The sequence below is a fragment of the Coloeus monedula genome (genome assembly GCF_965178545.1).
Source record: "Coloeus monedula genome assembly, chromosome: 2".
Lineage (NCBI taxonomy): Eukaryota > Metazoa > Chordata > Aves > Passeriformes > Corvidae > Coloeus > Coloeus monedula.
In genome coordinates, this window is record NC_138782.1 from 114,666,960 (window position 1) to 114,685,998 (window position 19,039).

The following is a 19,039-nucleotide window of genomic DNA, read 5'->3' on the forward strand; positions in this document are numbered from 1 at the left end:
ATACGTAAGTTGTACATACCATTTTGAACACTTTCTGTAAATAATAATTCATAAATTTGGGATTAAAGTAGTGTGTTGTGTGCTTGTCTTTTGTTTGGGGGAGATTTAATCCTAATTTGCATGCTCATGCTTCAGATCCTAATTAGTTTACAATTAATTTATGCCAAGAAGCATACAAAGAAGTGAACAGAAATAATCTAAATAGGGACTTGCAGTATGAACTGTAAAATAAAACAAGAATAGGCATTACTTATTCTGTTGCAGACTTGGAAGTAAAATCATGTAATTTTTATTCTATGACAGTAGTGAGTCAACAACAATGGGTATGTCACACTTACCTGGTACTGTTTTTCTTCACCACACTTAATAGCATGGAGGATGCATTTTGAAAAGCAAGGGCTGAGGATTTCTACATTTCTTCTTTCATCAGCTGCATTATCCATACAGCCCACAGTTTGGGACAATCTGTCATGCTCTCCATTGTATCTCCTACAATGCCACTTTCCAGATCAGTCTCAGTCCTGGTTGGAAGTATCTTTTGTTTTTAATTGAACTGCCAGTTTTGGAATGATAGTAAAATAGAGGAATAAACCACTACCCTCTAGAAGCCTCTGTACTGAATGCAGCATTAGGAGATAATTTTGTACCTTTTCAGAGCCACTTCCTTACAAATGGGTACCTGTGGCTGTCTCAATGTGAGCACTGAGATCATTATCCATAATGAAATCCCTCTTCACACTGAACAGCAGCAGGTTTTTCTCTTGAAGGTGTTAATGCTTATTAATGTTACAGCAAGGCTGGATGCTGCATCCATGTGAAAACACAATTATATATAAAAATAATTCCATGGTTTTGGACTAGAACTTTGCAAAACTCCAGTCTGTGCTGATTAACTCTGCTAAACAGAAGAGTTTCATCCAGATAATTTTAGAGCTAAAATAATGTTTTTTAATAAAAAGATAAAGGAGCGCTGCTGTAGCTCATGGCTGTGTTGGATTCATAGTATCTGGGGATGGGTATAGAGTGGGTTATCTCAAACTGGCCAGTTAATGGAGTGCAAAGTTTTCTGGCCTAGACTTTTCCATCCTTTTCCATTTCTTGGGACATTCAGGCTGCCCAGCTGTTGTATCTCTTGATGTCTTTTCTTCCATTACCTTGAGTGTGGGAAAATTTACAAGAAGGAACAAAATCACAGTTCTTCCATCAAACCAACATATCTTGAGGTACTGTACATCTTTGGAGTCAAGGGAAAGTATCTGCTCACCCAGTGTTGGCATGAAGCTGATGAGAAGAGTTTTGTATGTCCTTGCATGTCTTGTACATTTGGGGAGGGGAACCTGCTGTCTGGCCACAAATATCTGAGACAAATCCTTTTGATTTTTCTGAAATTCAGAAAAGAAACTGATAGTGACACATTGAAATGAAAATTAAAATTATTGGATTGATTTCTTGCAGTTGTTAACTTGTTAAGTGTGTTGCATGTCAAAACTACTAGCATCCAATAAATGCAATTGCAAATTGCCAGTACTTCAGAACTGTCTCTGGAAGAGACGTTTTCATAACCCATTCAAACCAGTCTGGCCGCTTCTTAGGCTGGGGATTCTTTGGCAACTAAGCAGTTAAATAATTCCCTGTTAAAATCATAGCCCCGAATACCATTTACTGCATTTACTGCAGCTGCACCAAATTTTTACTTCTCTTCATCACAACAATGAAAAACGTTGTCTGTGTGTCGTGGTTTGATGCCCAATGCCAGGCACCCACGAGAGCCACTCGCTCACCCTCCCCTGCTACAGCTGGGCAGGGGAGGGAAAAGGAAAAAAAAATTAACCACCGCTTCATGAGCGAGATAAGGACCGGGAGAAACACTTCAAGGGTAAAACAGGATCAACTTAAGTTGTGAAATGAATTTATAACTAACAGAATCAGAGGAGGATAAGCCCTTACAATACCTTCCCCCCAGCCCCTCCCTCCTTCCCCCCGACAGCGCAGGGGAACAGGGCATAGGGGTTTGGTCAGTTCATTCCCAAGATTTCCTTCCACTGCTCCGGGAGAGGAGTCCTTCCCCTGTGAGGCCGTGGGGTCCCTCCCACGGGAGACAGTTCTCCTGAACTTCCCCGGCGTGGGTCCCCTCTCAGGAGCAGCAGCCCCACCGCCCCTGCTGCAGCCTGAGCCCCTCCCACGGGCACACAGCCCTCCCAAACTGCTGCACCGGGGCTCTCTCTGTCCACAGGCTGCAGTGCTCCAAGGCCAGGCTGCTCCAGCCGGGAGCAGGGGCCCTCTCTCTCCACCGGGTCTCCCACTGGATCACAGCCTCCTCCAGGCATCCACCCGCTCTGGCACGGGCACCTCCCCACGGGCTGCAGGTGGATCTCTGCATCCCATATGGACCCATGGACTGCAGGGGCACAGCTGCTTCACCATGGTCATCACCACGGCCTGCAGAGGAATCTCTGCTCCGGCACCTGCAGCACCTCCTGCCCCTCCTTCTTCACTGACCTTGGTGTCGCCAGGTTGTTTCCCTCACATGTTCTCACCTCCCCTTCTCTGACTAGAATCCAAAATCTTGTGACTTTGTTTCGATTTTCTTCTTAAATCTGTCATCACAGAGATGTTACCAACCTCTCTCATTGGCCCAGTTCTGGCCAGCAGCATGTCCATCTTCAGAACTGTCAGGGATTGGCTGTGCCGGATGGTGGGAAGCTTCCAGCAGCTTCCTCACAGAAGGCATCTTTGTGGCCCCTCTGCTACCTAAAACCAGGCTGTGCCAAACCAATACACCTGTGTCATATAAAACTTGCAATACTTGCTCTCATGGAATGAGCTGGATGGAAGCACTGGGGGATGGATGTGCTTTGTGCCCTGATCCTTCTGAGTAACATAGCGGTCTGCTGGAGAACTGCATGATAGAGTTACATTCTGGATGCTTGGCCTCTGCTTCACCCCCTTTAGACAAATCTTTGCTGGAAGTGAAGCTTGGATCAGGCCTGTGAAAGCTGATAGTGCGTCAGAGTTCACCTACAATAGAGGTCTTATGTGAAGACGTGGCCATTCCTTTTCTGAAGCTGTCCTCTTCTTTTATTAATGGGATGACGTGCTCATATTCATTTCTATATCTCATAAACCTCAAACTATAAAGACTTGGCTTATGAGGAGTTCATAATTCAGTGTCTAATGTTCTTGTGTGTAACTCAAAGCCTCTGCTACTTCTGACTTGTGAGAAAATGATAGGCCAAACTAAGTGACTCATTCTTTGCAGTAAAATGAGAGTGTACTAATTATTTATCAGTGTCTTACCCTTAATTTGGCTGAAGAAAGAGCTGATTTCATAACACACAAAAGAGTCGTGTAGACAGTAAAAACCATTATAGTCAGAAAGGTTCCACCCAGATGTAAGCGGTAAGTCAGTTTTATATGACAGAAAAGCAGTAAATGCATGAATAGATTCCTAAAGCAGTGCATATATATATATACACACACATCTATATATATTTCCTCCTACTCACTTTTACAATGTTTATCCTAAATTCAGCTTTCAGAATCTCTTTTTAAAAAACTAACATTGTATGAACAAGTTATGTTGTCTGTTATTTTTGGTCTCTTCTAGGGGTTCCATGGGGGTATTTTTGAAAAGCAGAGGGGTTTTTTTTGAGGTAGGCTGGCTTATTCTTTCTGTGGATACCTAAAAGCACAGCTGGAATACCAGATGTGTGGTATTGACTCCTCAGCTTCTGTAGCCTCTGAGCACCCCATAGTCCTGGGGCAGGGGGCGAGTACAAGGTGGTGTCTTATGGGTGGAAGCAGATGGGGAAAGCACCTTCCAGTGGCAGCACTGCCCAGAAACACCCTGAACCAGGTGGGATCTGGCCCGTTCCTGCAGTAGTTTATATCTGGGTTAGAATGGACATGGCTGCAGGGCACCTTCGCTCCCTTTGTATTGCAAAGTTTCCCTTCTGCTTTGCTGAGCCTCAGCACAATAATCTTCATCTGCAAACTAATTATAACACACCACTAAACCCAGACAGTAATTGGGAGTGAAGGATTTGAATGTTTGACACGTTGAGTCTCTACTGAAATTGCTACATCTAGAGTCTGAGTTTCAGAAGCACAAGGCACGCACAACTTCTGGAGTAAGGGATGGCACGTGCACAGGAATCAGGCACTAAAGCTGTAGACTTCTTTTACTTAAAAATTACTGCAGGATTTGTCTGACCATGATGTGTTTATCTCATTACCCTGGGCTCAGTGGAAAAAATTAGACGCTTCTAGGGCACATTTTTTCATTCTAAAATAGACATCTAAATAGGTCACAATGCATCACAATTTTTAAGTGCCGATATTTTGAAAGCTGATTTTATTTCTACATTTTGGTTTAGCATTAGCAGCATTGCCTCATTACTGTGCTCAGAGCTGGCGGTATTTTCTCTTCTAGGGCCAATAGAGATGGTCCTGTGATATACCTTGTTCAAGCAACTTGCCTATATCAAAACAATGTTTTCAGTGAGGCTGGAGCTAGAGGTAACCTCAGTCAAGATGACCCATTTCCCATTGATCCCAGGAACCCTCATTAAAGGGAAATTATGTCACCACAAAGTGCTAAAGCAAAACAATTTTTCAGCAAAACCCAAAAGCTTATAATTGTATAGTTAACAATGCATTATTTAGGGATGCATTTTAGAGATACGGTGATTGCTCTTAAGTTTTTGGCAGACTTTTATAACTGTAATGCATAATTACAATGCAATGATTCTTTCTGCCACATGTAAGTACACTTAGCCCATGTCCTTGGAAACTTGCCGGTAGGCCTAAGAATAATTGTACTCTAAATGCTTGGTAATTAATGTGCCTAATCCAAAAGTTACATGTAAAAATTTGAAATCAAAGGAGTAATAACACTTAATTCTCTTATAGTTAACCTTCCAGTTATTTGAATGAGTGCTAATTAGATCTAAAAACCATAAGCATACTTTTACAATAATTATAATGATGATTATGTTGTAATTACAGTTGCAACAGCATAATGAGATTTACTCGTTAACCATTTCAGTCCTTCATGGCGTGCACATGAAGCAGCTGTTGCAGGAAAATTTCCTGTAGAACTTACCCAAAGGACCACAGAGATGTTGGCTGTGACTTCTCTGGAGCTGTGTCAAATGCCTAGAGGTCATGGAAGGAATTGGAGATCATCACAAAAGCACACAGCTAAGAGCACTTTTCAGGAAAGGAGAGTGTTTGATCATGTCAAAACCTTCCCCAAAAGACCTCTGTGTGTCAGAAGGGAAAGGTAAAACTGCTCGTGTCTGGCAGCTTGAGCTGCCAACAGCCTGTGAGCCAGAGCTTTGGCAGTCCTGAAACAGGATCGGGGGCAGAAGTGCAGGAAGGGACTTCCTGAGGGCAGGAGGACACAAAGTCCCTCCAGGCAGGGATGGGGATGAGCAGGAGGTGCCATTGACCCCTTTGCCTCTGCCCGCTGTCCCCTCCTGTGCCAGCACCCACTCCCTTCGTGCCTTTTGGCTGTGTCAGGACTTTCCGTAGGTGCCACCTCATGCTCAGGGCTGCTGTGCGGTGCCCTCTGAGTCACGCAAGGAATGCAGGGCGAAGGAAAGGGAGTAGAGAAGACAGCAGCACGCCAGCAGCAGGCTGAGGTCTTTGGAGCTGTTCCCCCATGCTCCACCCAGCGAATCATCGCTCTCCTGTCCCCCCTCTATAACCAGCACCCCGAGGGACACGCTGAGAAATATCTCTGGGACCCAAACATTCCCATTCCTCTGCTCCTGTGCTCCATCAGCAGTGGTGGCATCACAGGTGCTTCTCTCACCTGAGTATTCTGTTTTGGCTTCTGTACCACACACATGGCAGGGGTTGCTGAGGCAAAGCTCTGCTTTTCTGCCCGTTCCTTGCATTGATCCAACAGCCAGTGCACAAGCTCTTTTTTCCTTACCTTTCTTAGCAATAACAGTATTAGGATTTTGAACAGCTAGAGGCAGGACAAACACCCTTCAGAAAAGCAGAGACAAACATCACTATTGCTTAAAGCAACGAAACCAGCCCTGCTGCTGGACTTCCTTCTTCCCTGTCCCTGGTGCTCCCAGCTGTAGAATAAGGGAGGGAACAACAGAAATGCTGAAAACGGGGAAGGGCAGAATTATTCGCTCAGAGACTGATCCTGCCGTAGGTACCAGGAGCTTGTCTCCTCCCCTATGAATTTAACCCCACCCTCTCTTTTTTTATGCTCTGGGCTATTTTGGGCGGATAGCGAGGGCTGCAGTTCTGCTCAGAGCACAGCAGCACTTGTTGCTCTGAAGAACTGCCGTAATAGGGACTGCTGCCTGCTTCTTCTTAATTCTTAATACAACCTGAAAACTTGTTTACTCCACTGCTTTTGAGCTTTATCATTACAAATTATGTTTTAAGAGCTTTGTGAGAGCGGTTCAAAAGGGAAACTCGCACCGTGCAGCTGAAACCTCTTTTTGCCACTTAATAGCAAGAGATCAGCTGGGAGCCTTGGGGGTGAAAAATGACAGACTGTGTTGCTGCTAATGGGGAAGGAAAGGACCCTGAAATTGAGCTCTTTGTGAAGGTAAGTCGTGCTGTGAACTGGACACTAGTGTGGCTCTCGGATCGGCTCAGCTTCTATTGAATAATCAAACTTTAATTTTCTGGCACTGAGTGGAAGCGGTGCTGTGACAGCCTGTTATCTCTCACACACATGCTCACTCTGCTTTCTTTTTCGTAGCATTAGAATTAGGTAATGTTGTGGAGGGAGAATCAGAGTTCCTGTGTTTTATTGTTAATTCTCCCCTCATGAGTTTGTTCTGTTATTCTTAGCCTGCTGCCTGCAATGTACTGTGTCCTAACTTTAGACTTGAGTCTGTAGGCTTCAGGTTTTGCTCTATGAATCCTCACTTTCTTTTCCATTTTTGGGAAGAGCTGAGGGGTGTCAGGATTTGGTACCTCAGCAGAATCTGTCAGGTCTGAAATGCTGATGGACCATAAACCAATAAAGATTGCGATAAGCTGTCAGTCTTCCAGTTATTTACTGCAATACTTTCTTTTTTTTCTAAACCAATAAAAACTAAATCAGTTTTTATGGTTGGTTTCCTCAGCCCGAAGCTCATTCTGATTTTATAGAAGGGTAACTGAGAACAGAAACCAATTTAATGAAAATACAGAAAAATTGCTAACCTATTATGTGGTAGGGTTTCAGAATGTTTCAAGTTGTGTGTAACTCTTACCATTAAAACCAGTGGCACAGTTGAAACCCATGACACAACCTTATTAATAGCAAACTTGTGCAGACTCTGTCTCAGTGAAGAGCTCAGATTTTTTGATGTTCATAGTATTTAAAGCCTCTACACACATTGAGGCTGAAATCCCCATAGCCCATGTAAAATCATGGAATGGCTTGGGTTGGAAGGGACCTTAAAGATCATCTTGTTCCAATCCTCCTGCCATAGGCCACTAGACCAGGTTTCTTAAAACCTTGCCCAGCCTGACCTGGAACACTTGCAGGTGTTTGGTCTCTCTGAGCCTAAACCACCCCTATAAATCCATAGGATTGTTATTAATATGTAGGAGTTACCTCAGCCCCTTAGCAAACAGAGCCCTGAAAGATTGGGAAAGCAAATTCCAACTCCTCCCTTTTGTCAAGATGAGAGTATGTAATTACTTTGTACTCCCTGATGGATATTTTGGGCTGTAAGTTGAAATGTCAGCCACATCCATGATGTGTATACATGGCCTCTTCACACATCTTCCAAAACCAGTCAGTTCAGGGGCAGCTGCTCTGAATGAGCCAGCAGCAAGGTCTTTTTCCCTGGCAAACAGATTTGACAAGAATTTCAGGTTCATAAGAGCCCTGTAGATCCTTTGTACAGAGACCTTAATGTTCTAAAATGGACCAGCATGAGTCCCTACAGCCAGACACCTTACCTCCTGCAAGTTGTTTCTATCAAATTAAGGTAAATGGAGATGTTTATGGGCTAAAATATAGGCTGATGATGTTGTTTGGCACTCTGTCATCAGTCAAATATGTGCTGGAATGGAAATCTGTAGCTACTGGTTTGTTTTAGTGCTCACACTATTTCACTGAGGCTGACACGGATGTTTGTGATATGTGGTTCTTTGACTACATCAGCTGTTAAAGTGAAGGTCATTGCCCAGATTCATTGTGTGAAGCTCTGGATCCATAAGATAGTGGGAAAAATGAGCACTACATTAAACTAAGCCATGCCACCACCTGAAGATTTATAACTCCAGAAAGAATATTTTTAGTAATGTGACTTCCTGCATAATGCATATTACAGGATTGCATAGAGACTCACATAAAACTCAGAGCTGGAGCAAAATAATTAATTGGTATCTTCTGGAGACTTTCCATTTAGGTTGAAAAATATCAATTCTTGATGTTTTGGAAAGGTGCCATTAATTTAATTAAAAGTTTAAAAGGTTGTATAGTAAAGTATGTAACCAGAGTATTAAATTATACACCTCAGAAGTTTCAAAATAAAAGGAGAAGAACATCCAAAGGAGAGACGAGCTGAAAGCTGAAAAAAAGGAGCATGTGAGATCATAATGAAAAGGTGAAAACTTTTCTGGAGGGTGACTTTGCAAATAATAGGATATTAGAAAGGGGAGGTAAACAGGAAGGCTGATCCAGGAGGCACTCTGCAAAGGAGAAGATACTTTTTCTGTTTTAAGGCTGGAAAGAACAGAAAAGTGGCAACTTCTGTAGGACCATGAAATACTGGGACAAGTGGCAAATGTAAATATACTGGACCACACTTGAGACAAGTTCTAACAGCAAAGGATGTTGGGATCAATGAGCAATTCCTCATTTGGTTTTTATAGAGCTGATACTTCAGCCAAGGAAAAGGGTTCTGTCCTGCATCCTTGAATGAACACACAGAAAATACAGAGATCAGTGAGAAAACATAGGGCAGTATATGTGGCCAGGTGGAAACTGTAGCTTCCACAAGCCCAAATAAACCAGAAAGGGTTGTTTTTCACCAGCCACAGTGTCCCTAATAAGAGCATTTTCTGTCTCAGGTTAAAAAAAGAAAGGCGTTACACAATTGATCTATTTCCCTTTTCTGTTTATCAACCAGGAGTGCAGGAGCCTCAGAAAGACAAGCAGAGAGCGGGGCTGTAACCAAAAGAGCTGCTCTGTAACCTAATGCAGGTTGGCTCAGGATCTCCTGAGCCACACAGACAGGCTGGGCAGCACCAGGACACAGCTGAACTGCTGTGCCAGGGACAGGTTAAGTGGTTATCATACCTATTTGTTATCATCCCCATTGATTTCACTCGTTTTCTAACGGTGCCCTAACCTGGATCTGTGAGGTATCTTTTTGTGAACAATTGTTTGTTCTTGCAAGGTGCTTGATTGAGAGCAAACGCCCCCAAATCTGGGGCAGGACACGAGGAGAGCGATGGTGGGAGCCGTGAGGTCTGCCCGGGAGGTGGTGCCACCTTGATCAGACGTGCAGCTTGTGTGAGCAGGCCTTTGCTGAATGCTGAAACTCCGGCACTTGCTTCTCTAAACTTGTTTGACAGGGAATTGGAGGAGGCTGCCAGAGAGAAAGGTTTGATGCGTGGGGTCGTGAGGCGCTGGCGGCTGCAGCGCTGGGGAAGGGAACATCGGGAGGTAGCTCTTGCTCTGTGCTTAACCCAGCTTGTTGTAACTCAGGCTGATTTCAGTCCTTTGTGTGCTGGGGAAGCAAAGTGCTTCTGTATAAATGACAATCACAGCCTGATGGAAGGTATGCTTAGCTTTTCCTGGCAATCTTGAACCTGTATGCGTGAACATAACGACAAAACTGAAATAGTGCTCCTTTTACATGAAGTAATACAATTAAAATCCATAAGGGAGGGCCGCAGGACTTTTGTGGCTTCTTTCTGTTTGCAGTGGAAACAGGTGTTTGGATGTACATTCCTTGCCTTTCAGGACTAGACTAGTACTTAATACCGAAAGGTATTGAAAGGTATTTGAAGGGAGATACATTGTACCCATGGGAAAAAAACCCACGATGCAAAGAAGACCGCATTGCTCAGAATGCAGTCTAGAAAGCAAACAAACCCCACAAGTGGACCAAAGTACATTTCATTTTTAAAATCTTCTGGCTTTAGAAGCAGTCTATAACAAGAGGTATCTTAATCCGTGTTTCTGATAGTGAAAAGATGGTGGTATCATGGTGGTAGGAGAATGTGTGGTAAGCTGGTAGGCAGCTGCTTCTAGAAAGAGTCATTGTTGTAGCATTGATGGCTTAATATTAGGAATATGTTCATCAGTATCCTGGGCTGCACTAAAATCAGCAGGACCAGTTGGTCGAGGGAGGTGATTTGTCCCCTCTACTCCACTCTTTTGAGACCCCACCTGCAGTGCTGCATCCAGCTCTGAGGTCCTCAGCAGAAGGAAGATGTGGACCCACAGGAATGAGTCCAGGAGAGGCCACTAAGTTGATCACAGGGCTGGAAAGCTCCAGGCAAACCTTATAGAACCTTCCAGTACCTAAAGGGGACTGGAGAGGGACCTTCCACAAGGGCATATAGGATAAAGGGGAATGGCTTTAAGCTAAAGGAGGGTAGGTTTTTATTAGATATTAGGAAGAATTCTGTACTGTAACGGTGGTGAGGTCCTGGGACAGGTTGCCCAAAGTTGTGAATCCCTGACAGTATGCAAGACCAGGCTGGATGGGGCTCTGAGCAACCTGGTATATTGGAAGGTGTCCCTGCCCTTGGCAGGGGGGTTGTAATGACATGATCTTTAAGGTCCCTTCTAACCCAAACCATTCTAGGATTAGGTGAGCAAGAGCTTTTGCTTAAAAGGTGTAAGGCTTTACTTCTCAAAGTGTTCACCCACAGTCAAACTGAATAGCCCTGAGAGAAAATGTGAAGGTGCTGCAAATTTACAAATCAAAAGAGACCTCTCAAAGGCCTTGAGCTTCCACAGTCACTACATTTAACCTGTTCCCATCTGCCAGCTGACTGGGTCTGTTAGGATTATGTCTAAAAGCGATGGCAAGATTTTGCACCAAACCTACTATTTGTGAATGAATGGGTCAGTCAGAGAGCCTGGCTGCCAGGACAGAGAGTCATCAACAACAGTGTGCTCCATCAAAGTCCCAGGAGCTGCTGCTCTCAGGAGGGTGTTGCTGCCCCTCTTTTGGACACAATTACCCCAGAAATTATCTCAGGGAGGAGCAAGTCTTGTTTGTTTGTTTGTTTTATTCTGGCATTTTTTGGTGCATTTTCTGGATTTTTTAAAAAGATATTTCTGCTGAAAGGTGATTTGGTTTGGATTTGGTGAAGTTGTCACATAGCCTTAAAGGAAGATATAAATAAAAGTGTTACACCTGTTACAAGCAATCGCCCCCCACTATTAAAGCTTTTGTGGTTTTAATATAACAGGCTCACTGATTTCAGTTTCAGAATTTCAGGGTTATCACAACCAGTACAGGCTTTGCAAACAGGGAGAGATAACTTGATAGGAACCTTTTAACCTTTTATAACAAGACAGGCTCTGCAGTGTATTTGAGTCATAGACTGCCCTCAAAAAGTTTTTCTTCCTGATGATTAGATACCGGAATCAGATCTGGAGGGGCTCTAAGTTAATTTCTGTTTCTTGACAAGTGGGGGTATTTCCTGGGTATTATGAGCTCAGCTTGGCTTTCATACAAAATCATTCCTATGTTTAGCTAAACTTTCTAGATAAAGAGGAAATAACAAAGATTAAAAAAGCACAAGGAAGAATAATGATACTGAAACATCTGGTCCAACCTGTCTAGTGCTCCAAGACTGACAATAACATTTTTTTGTTGCCAAGCCCTTCACATTTTGAAGGAGCCACAACCACCCTACAAAGCAGGTATGTACAGAGTGTACAATCTCTGACACTTTTCAGCTGTCACCCTGGAAGTGGTGTGAGCACAGGGTTTATTGTGTATCTTGAATTTTTACCTTTTGGAGCTGCCAAGAGGGTGATGGGTACCATGGTTAGTGTCTCTTCAAACTTGTTTAGTGAGGCAGCACACGTTCAGCAGCCTGAGTCTCCTCTTCCAGCATCCTGGCCTTGTGCTTTGGTATTAAGGTTACAAAATTTACAAGGTTTGCCAGTAGTCTGGACACCAGGGAGGAAAATAATTTTACTAGGTTTGTTTAAACATCTGTAAATGAGTTTCATAAGTTCCATGCAGGGGGACTTGAGTATTTCAGTGTAATGGTTCTGCTAAGATCTTGTCAAATCAGGAGTGACTGGAGTGACAAATCAGTAACAACTTCACTTCTGACCTGCCTGAATCAGGGAAATGCTGCCTGGAATGATAGTTGCTTCTCTGATCTTTTTATTAAGCATTTTCAATAAAATCATTAAAAAAATAGAGGAAAAACATCCATCTTGGCAAGATTTAATTTTGCTTTAAACTTACATTGTTAAAAAAAAAATTCAATAAATTCAATAAATTGCCAAATAACAGCCTAGCAAATGTTTTAAAATGACAAGTCGCTTGTTTTTCCTTGTGATGAAGAAAAACAATACTTTAAAGAAGCTTTAGCCTGAGTTATGCAACCCAGCATCTCTGTCTATGTGTCTGTTTTGTCTCTGAGCATTTGCAGGTTTTGTTTTGCGTCAAGACAAGGGCCTTGTGGGTGGGAATGTTAGAGACAGGCAGTAAATAGTTTAACCAGGCCAAGTTTAAAAAATGACTTGGCAGGGATATATTCACTATTCCTGCCACCTTGAATCTGGTCTGGAATGCTTTTAGGATTGCTTAGGAAACTGGTCCTCAAGTTAAGAAGGGATTTCCAGTTGTGTCTCCTGCCTAAATTCATGGTCTAATCCTTAGTTTATGGTTAAAGGTGAATGACACCCTGATCTGCCATGATTTGGGAGTTTTCCTCTATAAATGGCTGTGGCTACTTGCTTTTATTAAACTTGATGGCATTGATATGTATGTTAATTGTGATCAAAACATCTGATTAAAATGAAACATATTCCAATGCTTTGTTGAATATGCATGTCTTCTTCACATGCCTTTATAAATTGGATCCATTCGAATAAATAAGAATTCAGAAACATTCAGCTTGGGTCATGGCCACAAAAGTGAGTCAGTTTTGTACTGCTGAGTTCAGTGGCAGCAGAATTAGGCCAGCCTAAGTGTATTTGAGATCTTGTTTAAACTCCTCTTGCTAGCTCCTTCCTTTATTCCAGCTTTTCTGAGCCACAGAGTCAAATTGGGTAAACACCGTGTTTTAATTTGCCATGAAAAACTGGTGATATTCATAATTATTATTGCTGGTACTTAAAAATAGCCACCAATGTGCTCTGGGTGCTCTATGTTTAGCTGCAGTTTGCTCTTTTTCCATCTCTGGTAGCTCCCATCTTGTCAGGCTCACAGGTTGTTGCATTTGTGCTTCAGTGATGACGGTGAAGCTCCAGTAAGTGTCCTCAGGAAACTTTTGTTGGCAATACATGGCTCTGCTGAGGCTAATCCAGAGCAGCAAATGTCACTGGGATCATTTGACATAACATCCCAAAAATACACAGGGACCCTTTCCAAGAGAGCCAGCAGGAAGTACGTCTGCCTGTGCTCCAGGATTTAATGTTGGTATCAATTACCTGCCTATGTCAAATAGAGTTTAATGGAAGGCTGTGTAAGGATTGTTTAGGAGAGCACATTGATCATCCCATCAAAAATATCACTTAGTTCTTGTGTGGCACATACTTCTTCAAAATGTGGCAGATACCAGCACAATAATCCCACCAGTGCTGCAAATAGGTAATAGAAACATTATTTTGTTAGTAGTATTTCCATTTTTCAGCTAAGAGCTCTGGTAGCTTTTTCAAATTACTGCTTTTTAACAGAGTCAGGCAGATGTTAAAGGGCTGTGACTTTATGTGTTAAGTTTTATACTTGAATAACAGAAGATTTCAGTGATAAACTTTTTTTTTTAGCTAAGGTTGACACAAAGTCAGGGAGAATCAGTTCGGATAAGGAAGGGTTTGGTTTTGTGCTGGATTCAATCTGTAAATCTTACATGATGTAGGAAATCAGAGCAGGTACCTAAGGACCTGTAATGGCTAATTTGTAAATAGCTTGAAGTGATTTGTTTGACACAGTAAAATTTCACGTGGAAATTTCCTTATTCCCTTTCCTTCCTTGTTTTCTGCTCTCTCCATTTTTTTGCACTTCTGTGTTGCTGACATGCAGCAAAACTCATCTAGATGGGGTAACAGGGATATGTATGTACATCTGAAACGATGAGTTAAAAAATCTGGTTTTTGTAGGTCCGAGGAATTTAATCAGCATCATGGATTCCTGGCATGGTTTTTTATATTAAACCTAAGACTTGGAAATTATTACAGTGGAACAGAAGTAATTCAAACTGTATCCAGCTGTGTTTTGCAGTTCCAAAGCCAGTAATTTTATCTAATAATACCTAAGGGCAGAACTGAATCTAACTGATTGCATTTACAACATGTCATTGCTGTTTGTTACATAACTTGATTGCCAGTACACAGGTAAATGTAGAATGATGAGTCCATAGGATTTTTTTTCTCTGACTCTGTTAAACTTAGTTCCTTTGTAAGTGAGTATTACTCTGTCCCTCTCAAGAATAATTTCATGACTTACTTTTTAGAGTGTGTATGATTTTACTCTTCTATATGTATTAAAATTTATTAGTGCTGGTGTTCATTGGCTGAAGTGATCTTCCACGATTTAACACATACTATTCTTTGATTCAGTGACTGATGCACCACAGAAATTTCATGGGTAAAATGTCATAAGAGGAGATGTGCTCAGAAAACGGACTAGACCACAAAGTACCTGAGATACAGTTCTCTAACACACCACAGCAAAGCTTTGCCATGTTAAACTGGCTCCAGTGTTGTCAAAATCCAAATCAAGTTTTTTTGACTTTCCATTCTATGAACAAATGAGTACTGCAGCACTTTATCTTAATAGAGAGCAACAGCACAGCTCCCACCATTCAAACCTTCTGATTTTTATTATTTTTTCTAATCAAACTGTGAAAAGGTCCCGCAATGCAAATTTTACATGTTAAGCTCAGTAATATTCCCAGCTTTTGACCCAAATTCTTGGCAGGATTTCTTTACTTTTGTGTTTTTCTGCCTCCTTCAGTGATCCAAGGCAAGTTCTTCAGGCTCTCCTCACCTTTATAAACTGCTGATACCAGTCCTTCTCTAGTGCCAGGTTCGTGGAGATGTGTTGCATCTTCTGTAGGACCAACTTCTCTGCTTTTCCTGCTTGTTCTCACACACAAAAAGACTCATAAATTTACACCACTCTTGTAATCCCCATGATTTCTATGCTGGTCCCCAAAGTAGCCTGGTTACTTCTTAAGAGGTATTATGTATCTGGAGCTCAAATGCTTTTCCATTTTTTTTCCCTGTGCACCTGATTTCCAAATGACATTAAAATAGCTCCTTCTTACGTATTTCTGGCAACCCTTCATAAAACTGAAATAAAGCACTAATTGAAATACATTTCAGCAGGGCTGTGTTGTATTAACTTACTAATACATCTGTAGGACAGTAGGAGTTGAAGCTGTCCCTGCTATAGCTACTCTGGCATAAAGGACATTATATTAAAGGATGAAGGTGCTCAAATAGTGGCAGTGTGCTCTTCTAAATCGTCACCTTGATGCTGATTTTGTGTGCAGTGCAGATGACAGAAGCCCATGTCATTCACCTGTAGGAGTTTGCAAAATGTAATTAAAAAGTTCAAGGCCTAATATTCAAGGCTGAAACTGATTTTAATTTACTTTAAATTCTGTAAAACTTGCAAATATTTTATATGGGAATAGTGATTTCCCCCCCCCCCTTCTTTACGTAAATCAGGCTGTAAAAAAGCCATTTCTTAACTATTTCTGTTGCTTTTCTTGCATTTCATAGAGTCATAGAATTGTTTGGGTTGGAAGGGACCTTAAAGATCGTGTAATTCCCACTCCCCTGCCATGGGCAGATACACCTTCCACTAGACCAGGTTGCTCAGAGCCTCATCCAGCCTGGTCTTTAATACTTTCAGGAATGGAGCATCCACAACTTCTCTGGCCAATTTTTTCTTCCTCTGGTCTAAGAAAATCATATCATGACTCAGTTTAGCATTCACTAGTATCTTAGGTGTTAAAACCTGTTCATGATTCTGGAAATGGGGTTTATGCACAGAGTGAGTTTGCTTGATTTAGGTACGGCTTTAGTTTCTGTTTCTCTTAACCAAGAAGATGCCAAAGAAGATATGATTTTTTTTTATTTATTTAAACTTCTGCTGCTAGTAAAGATATGTAAGTGTAATGTTCTACTGCTTGGAAAAGGGCTCGTTACCTCCAAAGACAGTGTGCTGCTGCAGGCTCGCAGTGGAGTTCAAGTATGATGAGCTAATCCTTGTATGTTCCATCTCAGAAAACATTAGACAGCTGAGCTCAGCAACTGTGTGTATTCAGAAAAGGCTGTTTAGCATCAGTTTTACATGTTCAGAAGATGGAATTTTTTTTTATTTTTTTTGGTGAAAGTGTTGGGTTTTGTTTTTTTAATTCTTAGTAGTAAAACACAGCGTGATACTAGAAGTTCTCCAACCTTCCTAGATGCTGATAGCAATTAAGCATCCTTAGATCCCAGATCTGCAAAGGAGGATGTGGAGGCTGCTCTGTGCTTTGGCAGCCACCTTTGAACATGATTGTCTTTGCAAAATCCATTCCCTGAGATAAAAAAAAAAGCCTTTTTATAGCATTTCTGAAGCACTGTACAGTCATGGTCAGCACTTCACAGGTGCAGAAGCTGAGAAGCCGTGGCCTTGTGCGAGGAGGGCCAGCAAGAACTTCACCTTGGTCCTGTGCTCTGTCCTTTAGTCACAGCTCTTTTGTCTTTTGGGTCTTGTACAGCACTTAGCATGACTGATTTAGTGTTCATGTGCCACACAGGCTTAGTAATTCACAGTAAATAGCCCAATAACAGACACACAAATAATACTAGTCACAGCTATGCATTTTTACTTTTTTTTTGGTCATTGTTATTAGTAGGGAGGAGTCAAGGTTTAGGTTATCTTTTGGCTGGCTATTTTAAACACGCATAGAGCTTATGTGTGTTAGGATGTTGGAAAAGAAGTAGAGAAGAATAATTTTAAAGCTTAAAAATTGCTCAAGATAGACTGCCTTCAGGATGGCATTCTCCTTTAATTAAAAGAACAAACATCACTTGACTGCAATATTAAATATATCTCTGGGGTCTTTTTAGTACAGTGGTAACAAGTATAGCAAGACAGAGAATCACAGAATGATTTGAGTTGGAATGCACTTCAGGACTGTCTATTTCCAATCCCTCTGCCATGGGCAGGGACACCTTCCACTAGACTAGGTTCCTCCAAGCCCTATGCAACCTGGCCTTATCCCTTCCAGGCATGGGGAATTCACAACTTCTCTGTGCAACATATTAATAGTTAAGGTCAAATGTCGTCAGGTTAGGAGTGGGCTTAATAGTAACTGTAAAGGTGATTAACTGTTGGAATGAACCACCAAAGAAGTCATGCCCTGTCTGCCTCTGGTCAGATCAAGACTAGATATGCTGTAATGAAGCACACATAGTTACGGACAATCAAGGAATAAACTTGCCAGAAAATCTGCAAACCAGCAGGACATTGCAATGGAGGAGGTCTTGACAAAGCAGAACAGGGCTTGGTTCAAGCACGGAAGGAGTGTTTGTTTTCTGTGTCTCTGAATGACAGCACAAATTTGGTTGAGGCCAGTCTGAGCTGCATACGTGTCCTGGGTGTGATAATGGATTGTGATTAATTCAGGTGGTGGTTAAATATGGGATTACTTACCTTATATGCTTATCATATCTGGTTATGCAAGGGCTGGACTTTGGAAGAGCCTCCAAAGGCTGAGCAGATGAGTTCTGTGTCAGTACAGGACAGACCTTGAAGATGAGATGAGGAAGAGCTAAACTGGAAGATACAAGAGCTGAATTCCCTTTCTGTCTGTCATTGCCTAAGTCACATCACAACCCTGTGCCTTTGCTTCATTCCCTATGAAATATTTGCCCCAACATCCATTTTTGTATCTGTGTAGCCCAGTAACATGTCCAGCTAAAATTTCCTCTCTTTTCCCTTTATACAGATGAGTGACTGTAAAAGCTACTCAGTCATTGTGGATTAAATCCTGACATAGTACTGAATTAATTCTCAGGTTGGGCTGGTGCTTTTCTGTATGAATTGCCAAGCTTGTCCTCCCCATGACATTTTGACACCCAAGTAGACACCCTGAACCTTGACATCCAGGGCATGTAGCTGTTGTTCTGTGTGCTGGTGCATGCCTGTACCTGTGTATTGTCCCAAACAAGTGGAAATCAGAGAAACCAGCCCCGATGGATCATCGCTATTGTTGCTGGTGTTTTTCTAGATTGTGACTCAATTTGTGTGGGTCAACAGGCACGTTGTGTTACTGCTTTCCTTTTGCTTTTAGCTGCTGAATGGGCAACTTCAAACAGATGCAAATGCATATCATGGGGGGAAATTATTTTTTTTCACTGCTCTGTGTTTTGTGATGAGCTATTGCTGCTGATTCAGTTTGCAACTGAAGACCTGTTTTGTTTGTTTATTTTATTTATAGTATTTTTTTTCAAAAGCTCTTCCTGAATGAAGAGGGATTGAATCACGGAATATTCTTGCAGGTTCTAGGTTCTCTCAGACTGGCAGTTTTAGTTGTTTTTCTGTACTCAGTTCTTTTAAATGCCCAGGACGTGCCAAGAGAATCCAATGCAACAATGCCCTTAATTATTAAGTCTATTTTCAGTCTTCAATTAGCATTAATTAATTTTAATTCACTTTTCATTTCTGAATATTGACTCACCCATGCAGTTTGACAAGGAATTCTGTTTTGCCTTGACTTACTGAGTTGCCCTTTCTTGTACCGAGATGTGCTAAATTTGAATTTTTGGTTTTGTTTTCTTTCTAAACAATAGCTCTGAGTCTCAGAGTTAAACTCTGAGTTAAGCTCTAGATCCAGTCATAGGGCTGGGTCTTAT

The 19,039-nt window shown here is 41.9% G+C and overlaps 1 protein-coding gene across 2 annotated transcripts in view; it reads left to right on the forward strand.

Moving 5' to 3' along the window:
- CLIC5 (chloride intracellular channel 5) overlaps positions 1 to 19,039 on the forward strand; it is a gene marked incomplete at its 5' end in the record, with an annotated part of 78,853 nt that overhangs the window by 13,553 nt on the left and 46,261 nt on the right. Inside the window, one exon of one of the 2 annotated variants that reach the window (XM_082276901.1) lies at positions 6,268 to 6,580. The exons of the other annotated variant lie outside the window; for it this stretch is intronic. Coding sequence (XP_082133027.1) covers positions 6,518 to 6,580 — 63 coding nt within the window. Of the gene's footprint in view, positions 1 to 6,267; positions 6,581 to 19,039 lie in introns of those variants that run through there. 2 annotated transcript variants of the gene reach the window in all.